Here is a 20,700-nt window from a genome sequence, read left to right on the forward strand (position 1 = left end):
TCTAGTAGCCATACTCTGGTATTCTGCTTTTCTTATGATTACATTTTAAAGATTGTCCACATTTCTTATTTTCTCCTTCAGCATCACATTTTGAATGTAGTCCTCCAGATGGTCACTTGGGGTGGGAGGACTGCAGAACATCTTATCATACCTTGTCCAGTGCCTTGCCATTTAAGCCAGGAATCAGTCGATTATGACTAACTACAGTTTTTTATTTCCTTTGACTAAAGAATGGGTTTATGTTTTTAAAAGACTGAAGAAAAAAATCAAAAGAGTAATATTTTACGATATGTGACCATTATACAAAATTTCAATGCTCATAAATCAGGGTTGATTATAACACAGCCACAGCGACTTATTTATGTTGTTGTTTATGGCTGATTCCACCATGAGTGGTTGAGACAGAGACCATATGGCCTACAAAGCCAAAAAATGTTCACTGTCTGCCCTTGACTCAAAACCTTGACCTTCAATTTAGACCTTTCGTCAGTTTACTGTTACAGATGAAGCTGTTTCTGTTGAATCATTTTTTCAAGCTCATTTTTCTAGGAATGAGATTAATCATTGAGCCAGACCGTGCCTCTTGCTGATCACGACAATGTGTGCCCATTGCATGACCCTCTGAATTTCTCCACAGTTGCATTATTTTATGAGAGCTTTAGTATTTCCTTCCCAAATATTATGTTCATTTGAATGATTTAAGAATCCACCAACCTTCCTTTCCCCTCAAAAGCCAAGAAAATAAATCCTTTAACAACCAAATATAAATTATAGCAGGACATTGAGCATGTTTTTCCAAATATTTCAATGAGCTTCCTTTAGACTTGGCTGTGGTTGTCACCTTTGGTCATTGTTTCACAATAGTTCCCTCACACGATGGCAGCAATGAATTTCCTCTGATTCTCTTGGGGGCCCTCTTCATTGATGGCTGTTTCCTATTTAACTGTAATAAAGGTGTTGTTATGGCTACTCAGCACACTCTTTGTAGGATGCTGATGGGTCACCATGTGTGTTCCTTCTCTCCCTTCAAATAAACCACTTTGGAACTCAAATGTGCATCAGAACCCCCAGAGAGCTTGTTAAATCATAGGGTGCTGGTCCTAACCCCAGAGTTCCTGATTCAGCAGGTCTTGGGTGAAGCCCTGATTATTTGCTTTTCTCTAAGTCCTTGGGTGATGCTAGTCAGCCCCCTCCACCTTCAGAACATGGAGCCAAGCTCTCATCTCACAGTATGGTTTTGCATGCAGAAATCTAGTGTGTGAAATGATTTGTAGCTGGCTACACAAAGTGGTACATGCCTGTAATCCCAGCGTTGGGAGGTTAAGGCAAGAGAATCAACAATCTAGTCTTCTAACCTCAGTTGTTTCTACCAGTGCACCTGTGTTTTCACATGCAAGGTGAGGGAATGATAGAAACAGTCTTTGAAGAATTCCTGCACTTTGTACATCTCTGGCCACGTGGAGTTTACAATGGATGCAACTTGGAGCCATATAGGGTTGGGTTCATATTCTGGCTATGTCATTTCTTAGCTTCTAGCTGAGGCCATGTCTAACACTTGGACATGGACACTTTTTGCAACAATTCTTACCCAGCTTGGACTTAGAAAAACTGGTCCACAACCCCTGTGAACATTGTGAGTTTTAAAAGACACACACTCCCCTTTTGTGAGACTATAAAAGCTAGTTACCTGGGTAACTTCTAGTCCTCTGTTTCTTGGCTTGTTTGTTTTGTATTTGTATTTGGTGGTACTGGGGTTTGAACTCAGGCCTTTGCTGGGCAGGTGCTTTATTGCTTAAGCCATGCCTCCAGCCTGAGCCTCTGCTTTATCTTTCCCAGTCTTATCTGTCTTAAAAATGAGACCTATGATGAGGCAAGGTACAGTTCCTGGCATGCATTGAGCACTGAGGAAGTAAGCCATAATCTGAATACTTTTCTTTTCAGGAATCGATCTTGAGAACATTGTTTACTACAAGGACTGTACCCACTACTTTGTCATGACTGCCAAGAAGCAGAGCCTGCTCGACAAAGGTGTCATCATTAATGTGCGTACCTCTTGCCTGTGATTTGTCACCTGTCTTTCCCTTTGTGACCTGGGCTATTATCCTGTCTGAAACTGAGCAATGGAGGAGGGGGGAGGAACTACCCACTTACTGTCTGCCTTGCCCTTGGCATTGCATGAGTGCTGGATAAACAAGTCCACACAGGTAGAGATACTCCATCAGAAGTGTGTGGTGGTGTGAGACCTTTACCCAGGTGTGAATGTGGGTCAACTCAGTCTTGCCTCCCTCAGGTCTCACTCAGCCCTGCCCCTACCTGGGAGGTCACATGTCACTTGGAGACAGATAGAAACTCCTCGTCCTGGAAGGTGTCATAGAGACACTTTCACTTAAGAATTTCACAGTGTATGCCCTTGTTACAGGGGAAAGTTCATTATTCATACATCTGAAAGATGAGCTGAACCTTGGGTCTGCACATACTGACTCAGGATCACCAGCAAGCTGCTTATTTTTTCTAAACCTCAGTTTTCACATCTATAAAATAGGAATAATAATTTCTGTCTGAAAGCCTTCTTGAGGAGCAAATATCTGCATATGCACAAACACACAACACACACACACACCCCTAGTAACCTAGTGCAGTGCCTGGCATGTGATGGATGGGTTTATAGACTCCCTCTGTAACTTCTTAGCCTTGTTTGGACATCTGCTCTTTTGTCCTGCTGGCCTCCTGGCTGCTGCTTTATGGCTTTTCATCTTCAAGTATAAGTGGAGATCAGGGTTGGAAGGAAGCAGTCCATGGAAGGGTGGTCCCTAGGTTGCAGCTTCTTGGGTCAGGTCTCACCCTTCCAGAGTCTCTGTTTTTGCCTCTGCTGCTGCAGGCTCAAGATAAAGATCATGCAGCCCCAGGTCAGCCTGCTGTCTAGGTGCCAGCCTGAGGCCCAGGCAGTGCGTGACCATTCATTGCTGCTTGTTAGAGAAGAATGTATCTAGCTTTTTTGCCAGCTTGTGCTGGCAGCCAGCAGATGCTATTAGTAACCCAGCCCTCCCCTGGGCCTCCTCCACATTGCTCAGGCATTTGCTGATAGCCGGAGTCATGGGCAGAGGCTGTGGATGGGGGTGAGGTGAAGCCAGCTGAGCACAGCAGCAGAAATGTGGGCGCTGGGCTTCCATGCCTGCTGCCCACTGCTGACTGGTCACCCTGAGGAGGTGGCATCCCTGAGTTCCATCTGCTGTATGGGCATCCCTCCTGAGGCAGCCTCCTCTGTCTGCAGGGATGGTGCGACACCATTCCCAGTACAGGGAAGCAGGTACAGTGGGCACCTTTGCTGAAGAGGGCCTGACCAGCCAGGCAAAGTGGGACTAGGGCTTTGTGGTTCAGTAGCTGAACACACTAGGGTCCTGGGATGCTAAGGTCACCTTCAGTTTATGGCATTTCTCCAAGCAATGACATGTTGCTTATAGCCACTTGATTCCTTGGTGGTCATCAAAGCACCCCACATTCACATCTCAGGCTTTGATTGTGGTGCAAGTGGATGAGAGGCCTTTCCTTCTCCCTCAGAGGAGTGCGTCGTCTTTATTCTCTCCTCTTCTCAATCATTCTGCTCCTTCTACCATCACCCATTCATCTTGGACCCCCATGGCAGCCCTAGTCAGGTGGACTTTCTCTAGGTCCAGCCTGTACCAGGTCTCCAAACCCCTGCTTCACAGGCAATGTCTTGATCATCTGGTGTCTTCATTCCTCTCTCACGTACCTGGTCTACCTTGGTTAGGTGAGCAGGTGAGCAGGTGGGAGAGTTGGTGGGGAGTATGTAAGACTGCTCCAGTTGCTCGTCCCCCAGCTCGTCCCCATACCTTCAAGGCAGGATCATGTGACTCTATGAGCAGATACCGGAAAGGAAACTCCAGTTATTTCTTTTTAAATCGTTTTATTGTTGTACTGGGGAAGCACTGTGACATTTACAAAAGTGTTTACAATATATCTTAGTTAAATTCATGGCTCCATCATTCTCCTTTGTCACCCCATTCTTAGAACAGTTTCAACATCTCATTTTTCCATTTTCATACATGAATATATAATATATCCACCATATCCACCCTCCTTCATCCTTTCCTTATATCCTCCCCCCTCCCACTGGTACCAACCCCCAGACAGGACCTGTTTTACCTTCCTGCCTCCATCTTTGAAAAAACACATTTTTGTTTGTTTAAGATATCTGCACAGGAAGTTTCATTATGACATTTCCATGTACATATGTATTATATTCTGAATTTGGAGATCCCGTGTTGACACTGTGCTCTTGTTCCAATACTGGGTGCAATTTGCCGGAAGTGTGGTTTAGGTGAGGAAATACTAGAATTTTCCAAACAAGGTACTTGAAATCATGACTCTTCAGAAGATGGAGACAGGAAACCACTCTAGGTATAGAGGAGTTTGTGCCTCTGAAGACCTGTGCAAATGTTCTTGCTGATACCTTGGATGGGTCTGGGTGGCACGCTACCATGTGTCACCATGGGTCAGTGAGGACCTTCCATGTGCCAGACATGGGGCTAGGAATTTCATGTACACAGTCTCTCTTGGTCCTCACCTAGCTCTAAGAAGTTGATTTTGTTATTCCCATTTTACAAGTGAGAAAACAGAGACTCAACTGAGTGAAATAATTTGCCCAAATTTATAGCTAGCAATCAGCTGACATGCAATTTGATCCATTGCATCCTCTGCCCCCCAAAATCTGTGAGCATCCAATGTCAGGATGGATTTCCTAGTCCTCTAAGTACAGGGTTCTCTATGCCCTAGCAGGGAAATAGAACAATGAGCAGTCTAAGAGCAAAGCCAAGCTGTGAGCAGCCCCCAGCCTCTTAGGAAAAGGAGGCACTCAGTCTAGAGAGAAAGTTCAAGAGTTATGTTGAGCATTCATTTTTTTCACTAGTCTTGTTTGACTGCTAAACATAATGTATCTAGGCCACTTGAGCTTAGCTTAGCTCAGCTCAATCCATTATTGTCACACTTACTGACTTGTTCCTTTGTCTTGTAATTGTACTGAAAGTTATCACAAGAACCAGCCATGTGAAATCTGCTCCAAGACCATTATCAAGCACGCTGTTCATTACAACTCTCGATGTTCTCTGTCGAAATTCCTGTGAGATAGATCTTTTAGAATTTAGTGCCAGGAAAAAATTGCCTCCCCTGAGGAATTGCTATGTTTCCTTCTTTCTGATAAAGAAAGCCTTGTAACATATCTCATTTCCCTTTTACCTTGGATGCCAGGAAGCTCAAAGCCAAATTTGGCACTTAATCACAATTCTGTTAACCCTCACAGCTAGCTGATTTTCCTCCTCTTTATTCCCTCGTTTCTGATTTTCCTTTTTTTTTTTTACCTTACTGTATAGACTCATTCCAAGTCCTTTTGCCTAACATGGGTGTGAATCCTCACCCTTTAGAGGAGAGGTTTCTTCACTGTGTTTTGATCTCCTCCAGGACTACATCGATACAGAGATGCTGCTGTGTGCAGAGAACGTGAACCAGGACAACCTACTCTCCTATGCCCGGGAAGCTGCAGACTTTGCCACCAATTACCAGTTGCCATCCTTAGACTTTGCCATGAACCACTACGAGCAGCCCGACGTGGCTATGTTTGACTTTACTTCCATGTATGCCTCAGAGAACGCAGCCCTGGTGCGCGAGCGCCAGACACACCAGCTACTCGTGGCTCTCGTGGGTGACAGCTTGCTCGAGGTATCACCTGCATGTCGAGCTCCTCATTCCTGCTACAAGACAGATCCTTGCATTTCTGCTCTGACTGGTAGCATCTGCTCAGACGTCCTGAGAAAGGGCAGGTGCTCAGCCAGTGGGCAGGCCTCCACCAAGGCCACTTTTGGATGAATTCTAAAAAAACTGCCTGCCTACCACAGGTGGGAGAGCTTTCTCTCCCACCTCTGGCTTCTTCTGGGCTGACATCTTTGTTGAAGTACAAAATTAGGCAGCCCTGGTATGGACCCCAGGGTCATCCTTATCAGAACCAGATGTAGACCCTAATCTGTGCCGGGACTGTTTCCCCCACATGGGTGGCCCTTTTGGTCTCTTAGTGTGGAGACCTAATAGGGTGCAGGAGAGGTGGGGATAGGGGTGGAATGGCCACTGCACTCAAATCTGCAATCACAAGGACTTCAATTAAATGACTGTTTCATTCCAAAGGGACATTTAATTTTAATGTAAGCACTGACCAAACAATTTTTATGTATTTATTCCCAGATTAAGTGTCAAATTCTAAACCTTGCTTTGGGTGCAAGCTGGTTAGACTCAGCTTGGCCTAATGGGTCCTGGCTCCCTATGTGTGTGGACTCTCACCTGGCTCTTTGTGGAGCACTGGGCACCCACCCTGCCTCAATCCCAGCCTCCCTCTCCAGACTTCCTCTTCCCTGTTCCTCCTGTGCTCAGTGCCACACCCAGACAAAAGGGTTCTTCTTCCACCAAGCTCTGGCATTTCTCAGCCGCTGAGCTTTTGCCCACACTATTCCAGAATGGATGGAGACCAGAATCCTATCCATTCTTTAACATCAGTAGAAATGCAACTCTTTTGTAAAGCATTCTCTGGTTCCCATACCTCCACTCTCTCAGAGCCTTCAAGTAGTTTTTCTGTGTGTTGCCACACCATTCATTGCATTTGACGTTGTGCTCGCTGCTGGTGATTGTGGTGAAGTGTGGGAAGCAGGGTGCCTGCCCTGTCACCTCTCTGTCCTGACATTGCCTTGCTTGCCATTGGCCATTGCCTTGCTTGGGGCTGGTAATCGGAGAGTGCTGGGTGGAATTGGGGAGCAGGCTGGGAGTGAGTTGGACAAATGAGAATTGTGCGTGTATTCTTTTGTAGCCGTTTTGGCCTATGGGCACAGGATGTGCTCGTGGATTTCTGGCGGCCTTTGACACAGCGTGGATGGTAAAGAGCTGGGACCAGGGGACCCCACCCCTGGAGCTGCTGGCTGAAAGGTCAGTTTTGACAGCAGAGCTAGCTGGAGTGACATGGGGTGGGTCAAAGGATTGGGCAGGAGTTGGGGAAAGCCTGCTGCATCTAGAGCCTCTGTCTCATACTCCCCTGCCTTCTCATATGTGGCCTGCTTTGATGTCAGGATTCCCAAGGACACTCTCTCCATCATGATCCACCTCCTTCAGAGACTTTCTCTGGTGGCCATGTCTTAGGCCTGGAATGCCAAAGATAACTCTTCACCTAGGGTAGCCCTGCAGTTGACCTCCCCAACACTGCACATCTTCCCGAAACCCGTTGAAGTTGATTTAAAGGAGTCTTTGAGGACAGCACTCGGTGTGGGGTTCTCTGACTTCTAGTCTTTCCCACAGATGAGATTCTGGCCTTCCTCCCAGACCCCTGCTGCTGGCCACGTGGCCATGACAGCTGGCAGACTGGGAGGGTCAGGGCTGGCTGAGAGACACGGTGCTGATGGTTTAGATGTGGAGGCCTGTGGCCACTGGGAGCAGGCCGCAAGAGGCTGAGTGGCAGTTCTAGCTGGACCCTTGCGTCCCTGCCTTCCGAGGATGGGGACAAAGGCTTGAATGACAAGAGCAATCCTCTGCCTCCCTCCAGAGAAAGTCTTTACCGGCTGTTACCTCAAACAACTCCAGAGAACATCAACAAGAACTTTGAGCAGTACACGCTGGACCCAGGGACACGATACCCAAACCTCAACTCACACTGTGTTAGACCCCACCAGGTAAATCCATTCCTGAGTCTGCCTGGGTCCCTGCACTGAGTGTGTGTATGTTGGGGGGAGGGGTGTTTCTTATAAAATCTTGGCCCATTCTTGGGACTGAGGCCAACAATACCTGTTAGCCTGAAGGTGGGACCAATTCTTCTCCCTAGGGGACACAGAAGTACAATTCTTTCTAGTCTACAAGAAGGAACTAGAACACATATTGGGTGAGAGGGTATGGGGGGGGTGTTCATATTTGCATATGTGCATATATTTACACATGTTAGTTTGACATTATACATATGCAGTGCTGATCATACTTCTCTCAATCTGTTTAGCCAAATCTTCTCTCTTCCTTATCACCTGTCCATAGCCCAGGACTCCAGTGTTTCTCCCATTGGTTCAGAGCCACCTAATCCCCCACCTCTTTAGCCAACAGAACAGAGAATGGTATGAAATTTAAAAAGTAGCCAATTAGATCCATTCACTCTCAGTTTCCCAACATTTGGGTGGACAATTGAGGTCCATCCTCTGTGAGTGAGATTTGCCTGGGTTTCTTTGTTGAAGGTCGGGCCATCCAGCAGTGGTGAAAAGCAGTGGCAGGCAGTGGGCCTAGGTTGAGTTAAGAAGCCCCAAGGCCAGGATCCTGGGAATCTGGTGGGCAGGCTTGCCATCTCTCTTACTCATAGGTGAAGCATTTGTACATCACTAAGGAGCTGGACCGTTACCCTCCGGAGAGACTGGGCTCAGTGAGGAGATCTGCCAGCCTCTCTAGGCGGGGTAAGCAGCCCTCGTGGGGCTCCTGGCCAGGTTGCTGCAGTGGGCTTTGAGGGGAAGAGGTCTGCTTGGTGGCTGTGGCAACATAGGTTCTGCAGCCAGCCTGCTCTGCTCCCATCCCTGAATGACATTGGGCTGGTGCCTTTCCTCTTGAACTTCAGCTTCCTCATTTGTAAAACCAAGGGCAGGATCACACCTACCCACAGGATCAAGTGGGGACTCAAGTTAATACATCTGGAGCACTTATTAGCACAGCAAAGTGATCTGTGGAAATGCTTTTTATTTCCCCCTTGTTTCCAGTATGGAGGTCTTGTCTCCCCAAATGGATGACAAGCTCTGAGAACTTCACCCTTCCCCTGATCTTTGTGAGCCTGGCACTGAACTGTACAGGGACAGAGCTCTATGGCAGGGGAGGGAATGAATCAATGAGGAACTCCCCAGACTCCAGCTGCTTCACTCAGGCTCGTCTCCTGCCTGGAGATGCTCTGGCTACCTCTGCCTTTCCAGACTTTGCTGTCTTCCCTTTGTTGGGCAAACCTGGCCCTCCTCCCTTCCCTCCACATGTCACGTGTCTCCCTTCTGTAATACACTATTTACTGTAATAAACCATTTCACTATTACACAACATGGCAAGGGTTTCCTCATTCTTTGCCACTACTCTGTCCTGTTTTCCTGGAAAACCTGCTTTTGTCCCTGATGGATTCCTAGACACTTCAAGAGCCAGTGTCCTGCCCTGAGCTGCACTCTTGCCTAGGTCCCCAGGCAGCAGCCCTCAGGAGACTGTATTCATGCCCTGGTCCCTTGCCTTGCTTCCATTCCTCTCCATCCCCAGACCTGGTAGCAGTGGGAAGGGATAGCTTTGATAAGAGTCCCCCAGAGCCTCACTGCCTGGACTTCCTCTCTGCAGAGTCAGACATCCGACCCAGCAAGCTCTTAACCTGGTGCCAGCAGCAGACTGAGGGTTACCAGCATGTCAATATCACCGACCTGACCACATCCTGGCGCAGTGGTCTGGCCCTGTGTGCCATCATCCATCGTTTCCGGCCAGAGCTAATGTGAGTCTGGGTCCCAGGCTGGACCCTGGAGACAAGGGACACTAAGTCCCTGGAGGATGCAGACTCCCTATTGGCTCTCTCTGCATGTTTCCATTTGAGTTTTGTTTGAAATTTGCTCTTTTCGTTTTGCATTGACAGCAGTGTGTTTGTACTTTGTTCCTAACATATGAGTGTTATGTAGGGCTGGTTGTATAGCCTCTTTCCTAATGCAAAAGGGTCAAAATTGGCTCAGACTCAGTGGTTGCATTCTCGTGTCCCAGCCTCCATCCCAGTCACCATGCTTTTGAAATTTGAGCACTCCCACCTTGCAGCCCTACCCTCAGGAAAGGAAATAAGGGTGAGACCTAGCTCTGGGGAACAGCATGAGAGATTTCCAGCCAAAAGAAGTATGTTCAACACCCAGATCCACTAGCTGACTGCCATTGGATAGCAGCTTCTCTTCTATCAGCTTTAGATTTTATGTCTGTGTCAATGTCTACACACTGAGAATAATGTCGGGGTCGTTGGGAAGATCAGATTACATGGGGAAACACTTGGTAATGCCCAAAGCATGAAACATTCACATTGACATTGACAGTAGCCTTGCCTCACACCAATGTGCAAATCCTTCAAAAAAGGCTGATGGACAAGTGTAAGGCCCTGAGTTCGGTCCCCAGCACCGAAAAAAAAAAAAAAAAAAAAAAAAGGCTGATGGAAACCAATCATAGGTGGTCATTAGTTGTACCTTCAGGAAGTGAGATTGCCATGAAAGAATCTCATCTCTATATGGCACATACAACTTGATTGTTTGGGGGAGAAGACCATATTATCATTATAATTAAAAAGAAAAAAACATAAAGGCAATAATTAAAAGTAAAGTAGTTCCTAAATTTTCCAAAAAGGTTTAACTCATTTTCTGATGGTTTCAGCCTAAATTCAATGACATCATCATGGTCCCTCCCTGACTGGGAAGGGTAGGGTTAGCTTCTTCTGGAGTGACAGAGGCAGGGGTGAGGGTCACTGACACATGGCAGAGAGTCAACTCAGGGTACTCCCTGTGAAGTGTGCACAGCTTGTCTGGCCTCTCCCTGAAGCTCTCTACCTACTTTTGACTCTCCAGCAACTTTGACTCTTTGAATGAAGATGATGCTGTGGAGAACAACCAGTTGGCATTTGATGTGGCTGAGCGTGAATTTGGGATCCCTCCAGTGACCACAGGCAAAGAGATGGCATCAGCCCAGGAGCCTGACAAGCTCAGCATGGTCATGTACCTCTCCAAGTTCTATGAGCTCTTCCGGGGTGCTCCGCTGAGACCTGTGGGTAAGCACCTGAAAGAGGATTTGCCAGGCCTTCTGGGCCCTCTCTCCTCCAGCCCAAGTCTGGCTGCTCCTAACACAGATGTCATCTTCTCTGGAGCTGCCTGGCACCTTCTCCTTGACTTTGAGGCCAAATGGGAGTGGCCCCTAGTGGACCCAGGTTGTGGCCATGGGTCTGGATGGGAGGTACCATGTTATTAGAGCCCCAGCAGTACCCCTGCTCAGGCATTTTCAGCTTTAATCTGGCATGAGAGAATTATTCTAGATGGACTACAGCAACACCTCCCAGTTACAACTCTTTGTGGACCCAGGAGCCAAATCTCAACTGTGCTTTAATCTTCCAACAGATTCTTGGCGCAAAAACTATGGAGAAAATGCTGACCTCAACTTGGCCAAATCATCCATTTCCAATAACTATCTCAACCTTACGTTCCCAAGAAAGAGGACTCCACGAGTAAGTTTCAGCCTTGTTTTTGTTTTCCTCATTGCATGTGGATGGGGTAAGAGGAAGGAGAATTTCACCCCCTCTGTCTGTTTATGCTAATAAAGTACACAGATTGAGTGCTCATAGGCCATGTTCATAAAAGTCACGTAGTAACTGAGTTTTGGGAAGTTCTCCCTGGCACCATGCAGCTAGTTTCAATGACGTAAAAGCAGTTATAGGAAGGGGATGGTGGAGAGTGCAGAGGACATGCTGTGGGCGTGTCTCACCCCTTGGTGAAATAAGCTCTACCTTCTGAGGGATGGGAGAGAGATTTCTCACTTTGTTGAGCAGTTCAGGTCAGTGACAGGATGGCCGTTAGTTGCATGGCAGCAGTATATGGTGACGTGCCACGTTTATACATCAGTACCATTGATTTTACCTTTCATTCATTCAGTAAATGTTTTGGGGCCCTATTTACCAACTTTAAGGCTATAGCTCCTGCTTGTTTTTCATGAGGGGAACAAATATGCAAAAGTGAATAATCAAGCCTAGTCTTGATTTATTGCACCCTTGGTATCTGTGTCACTTTTTTCACAGTGATCTTAAAAGAAGTGCCTAACAGTTTATTAAGTTGGTAAGTCCAAATAGCTTAATCAGAATACTTCTCTGGAAGTTTTAAAATATGCTGGAGCTCTTCTGTGAGTTCACTGTGGTGTCATGGGATACTTTGGTACAGTTTGAGAACCATAGGCCTAATGAGAAATTGCAGTTTTATTTGAAGGATAGCATCTAAATGGAAGATATACAAGTTTCTTGCTTAATATGCTCATTTTGCAGATACAAGTGGGAGCCCAGAGAGGCTGGGTGACTTGCCCATAGTCACACAGTACTTGATTGTACTTCGTTGCCCACAATGCCACACATCCTTTACCGCTATTAGTTTGTTCACTAAAAAGCTTTTATCATGTATTCAGTGACAGGACACACAAAAGTGATGTGAGCCTTGACCTTAAGAATCTAGCTGAGAAAATAAGATATGGCAAGTCAAGAAGAAAACCAAAACCAAGCCCAAAACTCTGGTGAACAAGAGAATTTAGGGGCTGACAAGCCAGCACAGCCAAGGATGAAGATGAAGAAGGGACTATCACAATGTCAGAAAGGAAGTCAGAAAGCCCAGGAAGGAGAGTGTGTGTATAGGATTGGTCAGGGGACAGTGTCAGGCACCAGGGAAGCAGGCAGGGTGAGAACTGAAAACAACTATGGGATTTGGAAGTGTTTGGGCAGAGGACTAGGGCTGGAGTTGGGGGTTATGGGATGGCTGTGGGAACAGAGGAGGGAAGAGGAATCACAGGATGGTACCAGAACAAGGCCACTGGCTGGAACAGGGGCAGCTAGGGGCAGGGCAGTTGTATGAATCAATCCGGAGCCCCTGCTCCAAAGGGCTGCAGGTCTCACTCAGCGTGTCTCTGCCTTTCCAGGTCAGTCCTGCTAGCCCCTCATCCCAGCATGCAGTGGGGCTACCCTGCCTCTATTCTCTCCTCCAGTCACCATGTGAGCAGTGGTCACTTTTTCCACAGAGGTCTGCACTCCCTGCTCTCTGGAATGCTGTAGCAGCTGTTTGCCCAACTCTGGGAGCAGAATACTTCATTCCTCTGCCCCTCCCTAGCTGTGGGAAGGGACTGGCCAGCCAGGCCAGGGCTGCTGAAGGGACATGGAGGTCTCTGAGCTTTTCAGCAGAGCTCTGAAATGATGGGCTGTACCAGGTGCTCTCTCCCTTTGCTGCCGGGATGACTGGTCTCAGAGGCTCTGTGAGGGCTGGTGGCCCACCATGCCACTGAGCCTGTGCTGTCTTCAGGAGACTAACTGCTGGCTTGTCTCACTCCTAACCTAGCCAGTTTTCCCCAGAAGCCCAGGGTTCCATGCTTTAGGCTGCTCCATCTCTAGCAAGCCAGTGTGAACTTCCTGAAAGCTCCTAGCACCAAACTTACCTCCTTCCTCCACTCACCAGGTTTCTCCCACCACTTAGGCCCCACACAGGGAACTGCAGAAGGATGTAGCACCCTTTCCCTCACACCTTTGTTTGCAGAGTAACCCAATTAAACAGTGGCCAAAGCTGGCTCAAGAAGTGGGAGTGGCCAAAAGGCTGGAGTCAGGGAGGCCAGCCAGGGCACTGGGGCCTCACCCCATTTGGGAAGTACTTGTTAGCTGAGGGCTCTGCCCAGCCCAGCCCTGGCCCGTTGTAAACTGTGTCCAGCCTCCCACAGGGTGTGTCCTTTGGCTGCCCATCTTGAGAGAAGTCAAGACCACAGGTCCTTTTCACAGCCCCATTTGATGCCTGGAATTTGCTGCAGTCATTGGATAGGTAGAGATTTGGTCATTCAAGTAAGTGCCAGTATGGGCCTTATTTATCCTCTTTCTCTCCTCAAACCAATGGTCTGAGCCGATGAGGTAGTAAACCTGCTTGATCATCCTCTGCTTTGTTCATCACAGCTTCTCCCTGTTCTGCCATGCCTTTACTTGGGTCCTTCTTGGTTAGATGCCTCCTTGCAATGCTCTTTGATCTACCCCATTCCAATCCTTCACGGTCACAGAGCTATGTCTGTGCACTAGACTCTGAAAACTATACATCTTCTCTCTGTACATAGCGGCTCCACTGCTGTTACACCAAGCAGATGGGGGTACCGTTAGACATGTAACCCTCAGTGCCAAGCTTATGTGTGCCAATGGCATAGAGACACAGGCTAGGCCAGGTCTGCGCAACACCATATGCCATATCTATCATATATACCATGGCCCACCCCCATCCCATGGTATAAGTGCATCTGCATTCAGCCTCCCTCCCTGCTCCCCTCCACAGCCTCCAGAAGAGTGTCCTAACATGGGACGTGTGCACGTTCATCCACAGTGTGACTTCTTTATTCTCAAAGGATTCACTGTTTCCTGCTGAGCTAGTCATAAGAATCTTTTTCCTTCCAGGTTTCTCTGTCATCATTCGGTTTTTCTCTCTTCTCCAGTCTTCCTGATAACATCCAAATTCCAGCAAGGCTTGTCAACTCCAAGCAAAATAAGACATTCTCTCTACTAGGGATCTTGCTTACTTTCAGAGAGACTTACTTCCCCATCCCACTGTGTAACCCACTGGGTTGATCAGCTCTGAAGACTGGGTGGCCTATGCCTGGGAAGCTTGGGGGTTATATTTTCCTCTTTAAAAACCCTTGGGTTTTTAAAGCCAAGCTTGGGGGTTATATTTTCCTCTTTAAAAACCCTTGTTCTGGCTCTGCAAGTCTGCCTATGATCCTTGTCAGCATCTAAAGCATGTACCATTCTTAGCATGGTACAGTTCCTCAGGGGCTCCACAGCTCTTGTCACTGTGTAAACAGGTGACACCTAAACATATCTCCTCAGCCTTAGTCATTCCCGTGTTCACACATACACGCACATGCTCACACTCAGTCTACCTGCCTGTACTCTCCGAGACCTTCCATACATGGGTGATGCCTGTATTTATGACAGAATATTCATTGCACATGTTATATTTTATGCATAGTCAGAGTACCTGAGTTTTGTCCCATTCCAAGCCCACTCCTTACATATAAGTTGCCACCTTCCCTGGAAAGGCCATCCCAGAAACCAGGTGGGTTTCTGGACCTGTTCAGCCAGGTCCTTCTCCAGCTTTGGTCCCTAGCAGAGTGGAGTTCACACATACAACTCTCATGAGTGGTCCTATCATAACTGCCAGCCAGATCAACCAGTGGCCTGTCTCTTCCAATGACCCAGGTCTAAATTTCTCCAGGGTTAGGTTGTCCCAGCTAACTAAATATAAAGGTTGTTTGCTTTGAGCCCAAATCACATTAACTCAGGAAGTATGGGAACATGGTTATCTTATGCAAATCAAATTAGCAATCAGATTGGCAGATGTTATATCTTTGAATTTTTTTTTTAAAGGGGGAAAACAACCAGTTTAATAAATGCCTTTTGGCACATGGACTCTTTCAAATCCTTGGGGAATCATGATAAGAAAATGTTCTGAGGGTGTAAAAGCTGAAAAACTTGCAGGAAAGTAAATTTAAATTATGTTTATTCTCGTGCTGTCTCTTGGCATAAGAAGTGCTTGCTTTCTTCTGTACTTCTAGTTCTTTGTAGAGTGTAATAAGGTCCAAGCAGATGGTGATCCTGGGTCAATTTTGAATTCCAAATTAAATATGCAGATAAGAAAAAATTAGATAAGCCTATAGGTTTGAATTTTCTTCATCTTTTTGTTTTAACCTAGATCTTAGTTGAGACTCGTTGCTTCAATAATAAACCCAAAAGGAAAAGTACATGCATTGCTAACCTTTCCAAGTAGACTGCATTTTAGTGTCCCAGGGTCAAGGTGGATGTATCACTTTATTCCCCCTGAAGGATTTGGAGTCTTCTTAGGAGCTGCTGGCTGGGTCCACTCTCCCTGGCTGCCTTCTGTGAGCCTGCGGGTAACATGGCTGGCAAAGTCTATACAGGCACTGATGGTTTAAACAGTACCTCCCTGGACTGTTGAGTGTGAAAGAGAGAGTAGAATGTGTTGCTTTTTGAGGGAAGAGCCAAGTCCTCATTTAAGATGGAAATAAAAAACAACAGAAAACTCTGAGATTATGCACGAAGCATTCTTGTTGGTAGAACATTCTGTACTTCTCACAGTTCCAGTTTTGGGCCCAGAGTGGCATTCATGAGCTGTCGAGCTGGGGCCCCAGACAGCCTATGCCTCTAAGACCCAACATCATTGAAAATAAGGTCATCTGTTGCTCTTGGTGTTTGCCCAACCATTTGGGCTGAAATTATTTCCATTCACAAAAATAATGATTTATGAGAAGCTGAGGGAAATGTTGAAGGGAAGGCAGGGCCCTTTGATCTGTTGTTTTATGCTGCCTGGGTCAAATTTTTGAACAAATATCAATGACTAAACTGTGGTTGATCTTTTCTTCAGAAAAAAAAAATGATGCTGTTGAATGTGGGGAGGGGCTGGGGGTGATGAGGAGTGTTTTCCAAAGGCACATGGGTGCTGGGGTGCTCAGAGTTCTTGCTATTTTACAACAGCCGTAACTAAAAGGATTCTCCTGTGGTTGGGCAGAACAAGGATGTATGTGGCTGGCTGGGCTGCATGCCTGGTTTTGTGGTGAGTGGGTGGTCTGCAGCCTCTTCCTAATCCACAGTGGAGGAAAGGCTGGGATGTGATCTTGTCCTGCCATGAAGGCCTCCAAGTGTTGGGCGTACATGGTCCATGGGGCATGGCTCCGTAGCCCAGAGGGAGTTAGCTGTTGGGAGAAAGGCCCGGAAACTGGAGGCTGGTAGTTGAGAGGACTAGCCTCAAAAGTGGATGATGGAGCTTGGCCCATGTCAAGGATGGGCTTGTCCAGCAGGATACAAAGGCAGTACTGAATTGAATCTCCACCCCCACCCCAGCCTTATTTCCTCAAGAGATAGCCTGACAGTGATATACCTTTCAAAGCGCTTCAGGTGTGATACAAGGGGCTTAGGTTGAGCAGGGTTTTCCAGTTTTAAATGTCCTCATTCAGGCAACAGACAGTGGGCAACAAGGAGGTCATCATTAGAGAAACCCGGTTGTGCAAACCGGGATATTTTTGATAGTAAAATGGGACACTGTTAATAGTTAATGCTGAAGTGGGGAGGCAGTGAATCAGAACTGTCGAGGGCAAACTAGCCATATGGCCACTTTAGTCCTCAGGCTGTATCCCAGGCTTATTTGAAATTAATTAAATACGATGGCTGCTGAGTTGTAGACTTAATTTGCCACCAATTCCCTGGACAGCTCATTCTAGTCCAGACAATGATCCCAGACAGTGTTGCCTCTTCAGGAGAGGCTCCCGAGTTGCAGAGAGACCCCAGGTGGTCTCCAATGAGGGCATCAGCAGACCTGGCTGTGACCTTGGGTATATGCTTAAACTACTCAGCCCAAGGTCACGTTGCAATAGAGACAATCCCTGCCCTGCTTATGTCACAAGGATTCTGCCTGCTTTGGGATGTTTCACCATGATTCTTTGGGATGTAATTCCCAAACCTTTTGAGCAATCCTTTGGCTCCCTAGGTAGAATAAGGCTCCCTCCACTGTGTCTAAAAATAACTCTGTGATAGCATTTGTCAGGGTGCAGTGTTATTTGTTATTGTGTCTGCCGTTAGACCAGCAGCTATTGACAGGCAGGAAGGCATCCCTGTGCATTTTCAGTTCAAGGCCAGCCCTGTGGCCTTGGGGATTTTTGTGGAAATGAAGCCCTTGACAGTCCTGAGTTCACCATGCTTTCTTGGTCACCGCAGGTAGATGTCCAAACTGAAGAGAACGACATGAACAAACGGAGGCGGAGAGGCTTCAGCAACTTGGATGAGGTGTGTGTGTGCAGGGTTCCACCCAAACAAAGGCCCATTTCCTGCTGACATCTAGTGGATCCAGGCCTGCCTGGTCATGACAGCTCTTCTTTCTGTCACAAACCACTGGGTGCTAGGATTGGCTTGTTGGGAAAATAGTCAGGTTTCTGATCCTCGCTTCACTACTTACCAGCTATGTAACCTTGAAAAACACAACTTCCCCAGGGCATGGCTCATGTCTGTAAAATGTGATGATACATTTGAAATGTATGAAACTTTGCAAGGTTTTTTAAAGATTAATAAGATGTTACAGAAATTGGGTGTGGTAGCAAACACTATAATCCTAGCACTCAGGAGATGGAGGCAGGAAGATCTCAAGTTCAAGGTCAGTCTGGGCTGCATAGAGAGGCCCTGTTTTAAAAAGAAAAATACATACAACATGCCAAATATGGCATCTGATACATGTTAATAATTATTGAATCACAGCAAATAGTAAGCAAAAAAGAAGTGTTGGTAGGCCCCATTTTCTCCCATGGTATTCTTTTCTGCTCTTTCAGTCTTTAAGGCAAATGAACCTGTGCCCACAGGTGCCACCTTCTGGTGAAGGAAGAAAATTGCTGGCAACTTTGTAAAAAAAAAAAAAAAAAGAAAAGTTCTGATCTCACCTACTTCAGAAAAAAATCAGCTGAAAGAAAAAGCAGCTCCTGCTTCCCCAAGTAGCAATTTAAGGACACCTGAGATATACACTTCATTTAAAAAGTCATTCTAATTCTACAAAAGTAATCATACACATGTCAATGAAGTGTAGCCTACTGGCTGATACCAAAAAATGACTTAGAGGCACATGGCTAATTTATACAACATGATTTTCATAGATGTTAGAAGAGCTTTTTGTATTCTGTGTTGTTGAGAGGTTTTATTGATGTATTTCTAGGACATTATTGTTCATGTCTACGACCTACTTCATCTCACAGCAGTGAACTATGTAATCAATGGAGCAGAGAGGCCGCCCTGGGGGAGCGAGGCTGTCCACTCCTCACCCCACTCTCTGATCAAAGAAGCCTGGAGTTCAGTTCACATCTGAAAATGTGAATATACTCATTCTTCCTTCCAAGTCCAGAGCACCCTTGTCTATAGTTTCTGCAGAGTTTTTTAGGCAATCCCAGCAAGAACTGGGTTTCCCCACTCAGCTGTTGTGTAAATAAGAAGCCAGTAAATAAGGAAATAACTCAGTGTTGGAGAGCTATTTTGCAGGGCTAAGTCACATCCCTTCCCCCAGGTCACAGGGTGGCTCTCTACTTCCCCTTCTTGTAGCTTGCTTCTGCCTGTTTCCTCCAGTTCAAGTAGTCTGGGTTAGGGGTCTCTTCCTGCCTTTCACCCTTGGCTTCTTGAGGGGTATCTGTGCTGCTGCTGCTACTGCTACTGCTACTGCTGGCAGCCCAGGAGCTGGAGTGGGAAGAAATCTGTTTTCTTTTGCCCCTTCTGAGATGGCTGTTTTGAGGGGCAGCTGTTTTGCTTAAAGTCTCCTTACACAAAATGATGATTCTTTCTGAGTTATTGCTACTCCAACAACCAGCAGCATCAGCATCACTTGGAAGCTCATTAGAAATGCAGACCTGCTGAAATCAAATCTGCTTTTGAAGATGGTTCCCAGGTCTTTCGTGTGCCCATTGACATCCGAGAGCACTGACCTGTGTGGTACACTGTGTTGGCTGACTTTGGTCTTGTACAAACAGTGATTACTCAGTAAACACACCCTCCTCTCTTCAAGCCTGTGTTGATGTGCACAGTCACACTTCATGCTTTGAAGCAGGGAGCAATTCTTTGCTTTGCACTTCAGAGTGGTAATACACAGATAGTTTCCCACGGGGCTGTTCCTCCTAGGGATCTTATTTAAAAACCAATCAGTTCTAGCTTGCCTAAATGAACATGTCTGTTGTTTTGAGAATGCTATTTCCATGGGAAATTCATTGTCTTTGTGTGTGTGTGTTGCTGAGATCAAACCCAGGGCCTTTCTTGTACATGCTAGGCAAGTGCTCTCCCACTGAGCTACCCCACTGGCTCTCATTTTCTTCTTGAGACAGCTGACTGGCCACTTGGCACAGCACCACTAGGTATGCTTTGAGGTATGTAGGAGATCTACTGGAAGGAGGAGCAAACATTTCTATGAAACACCAGTCATTTTCAAATTTTTATGGTTAGCAGATGAGTTAGAGAAACCTCACATGGAACTCTGTTTTGTAAACTAGCAAAACCAAGCAATCAATGCCTATACTACCATTTAGAAGTTGTATTACAATTGTATGTCCCAACAGGATGGAATGAGAAAAGTGCTTCATGTCTGTGGCATCCTTCCCCAGAACCTATAGCTCCAGGCTACTCATGAGAAAACATCAGACAACCTAGGTTGCAAGATACTTTTGATGAAATGATTGCCCAGTACCCTTCAACATCAGGTCATGAAGACAAGGAAAGACAGAAATTATCACTGCTTAGAAGGAGGTCAAGGAAACATGATGACTAAATGCAGTGTGGGATCTTGGGTTGAAGCCTGGAACAGAAAAAGAGCATTAGTGGAAAAACTGATACAGTCTAAACAAAGCCTTCAGTTCAGTGAACAGTATCAAGCCAATGTTAATTTCTTAGTTTTGATAACACTACCATGATTATTCCCAAGGTTATGTTTAAGGCATCTGAAGGATGCTGTTTTTGCAACTTTTGTATAAATCTAAAATTATTTCTAAATTAAGATGCGTTAAAAGGCAGCAAACATTGAGCAGTTCTGGTTGAAGTTTGGAAGGGGGTGCTGAGGAGAGAAGAGAAAGAAGCCCAGAGCCTGTGCCTTGCCTGACCAGCATCCCCCAACTCTTCACCTCTTTTCAATCACATGATATGTTTTAGAAACTAATTTACACAACACTTCTTTATTCTTCCTTCTATAACAAAGCACAATAAACACTTCAAGTAGGTTGATCCTCCCAATTTATAGATGAGGAAATTTCAGAGAAGTAAACTGCCAAGATCACAGGGAATGAAAACGTCACGATCCGAAGCCTAACTCTGTCTCCCAAGCCTGACTGTGCCCATCCTTTGGGGAG

At 46.3% G+C, this 20,700-nt stretch overlaps 1 protein-coding gene across 18 annotated transcripts in view; it reads left to right on the forward strand.

Moving 5' to 3' along the window:
- Mical2 (microtubule associated monooxygenase, calponin and LIM domain containing 2) overlaps positions 1–20,700 on the forward strand; it is a 207,554-nt gene that overhangs the window by 86,603 nt on the left and 100,251 nt on the right. For all 18 annotated transcript variants that reach the window (XR_012435654.1, XM_074041563.1, XM_074041572.1 and 15 more), the window contains 9 exons: positions 1,942–2,042; positions 5,476–5,733; positions 6,866–6,981; positions 7,592–7,718; positions 8,387–8,477; positions 9,382–9,529; positions 10,629–10,828; positions 11,172–11,278; positions 17,555–17,623. Coding sequence is in view for 17 of the 18 variants with exons in the window: in XM_074041563.1 (XP_073897664.1) it covers positions 1,942–2,042; positions 5,476–5,733; positions 6,866–6,981; positions 7,592–7,718; positions 8,387–8,477; positions 9,382–9,529; positions 10,629–10,828; positions 11,172–11,278; positions 17,555–17,623 (1,217 nt within the window). In the remaining variant the exon portion in view is untranslated. The remainder of the gene's footprint in view (positions 1–1,941; positions 2,043–5,475; positions 5,734–6,865; positions 6,982–7,591; positions 7,719–8,386; positions 8,478–9,381; positions 9,530–10,628; positions 10,829–11,171; positions 11,279–17,554; positions 17,624–20,700) is intronic.

The sequence above is a fragment of the Castor canadensis genome, chromosome 1, assembly GCF_047511655.1.
Source record: "Castor canadensis chromosome 1, mCasCan1.hap1v2, whole genome shotgun sequence".
Taxonomy (NCBI): domain Eukaryota; kingdom Metazoa; phylum Chordata; class Mammalia; order Rodentia; family Castoridae; genus Castor; species Castor canadensis.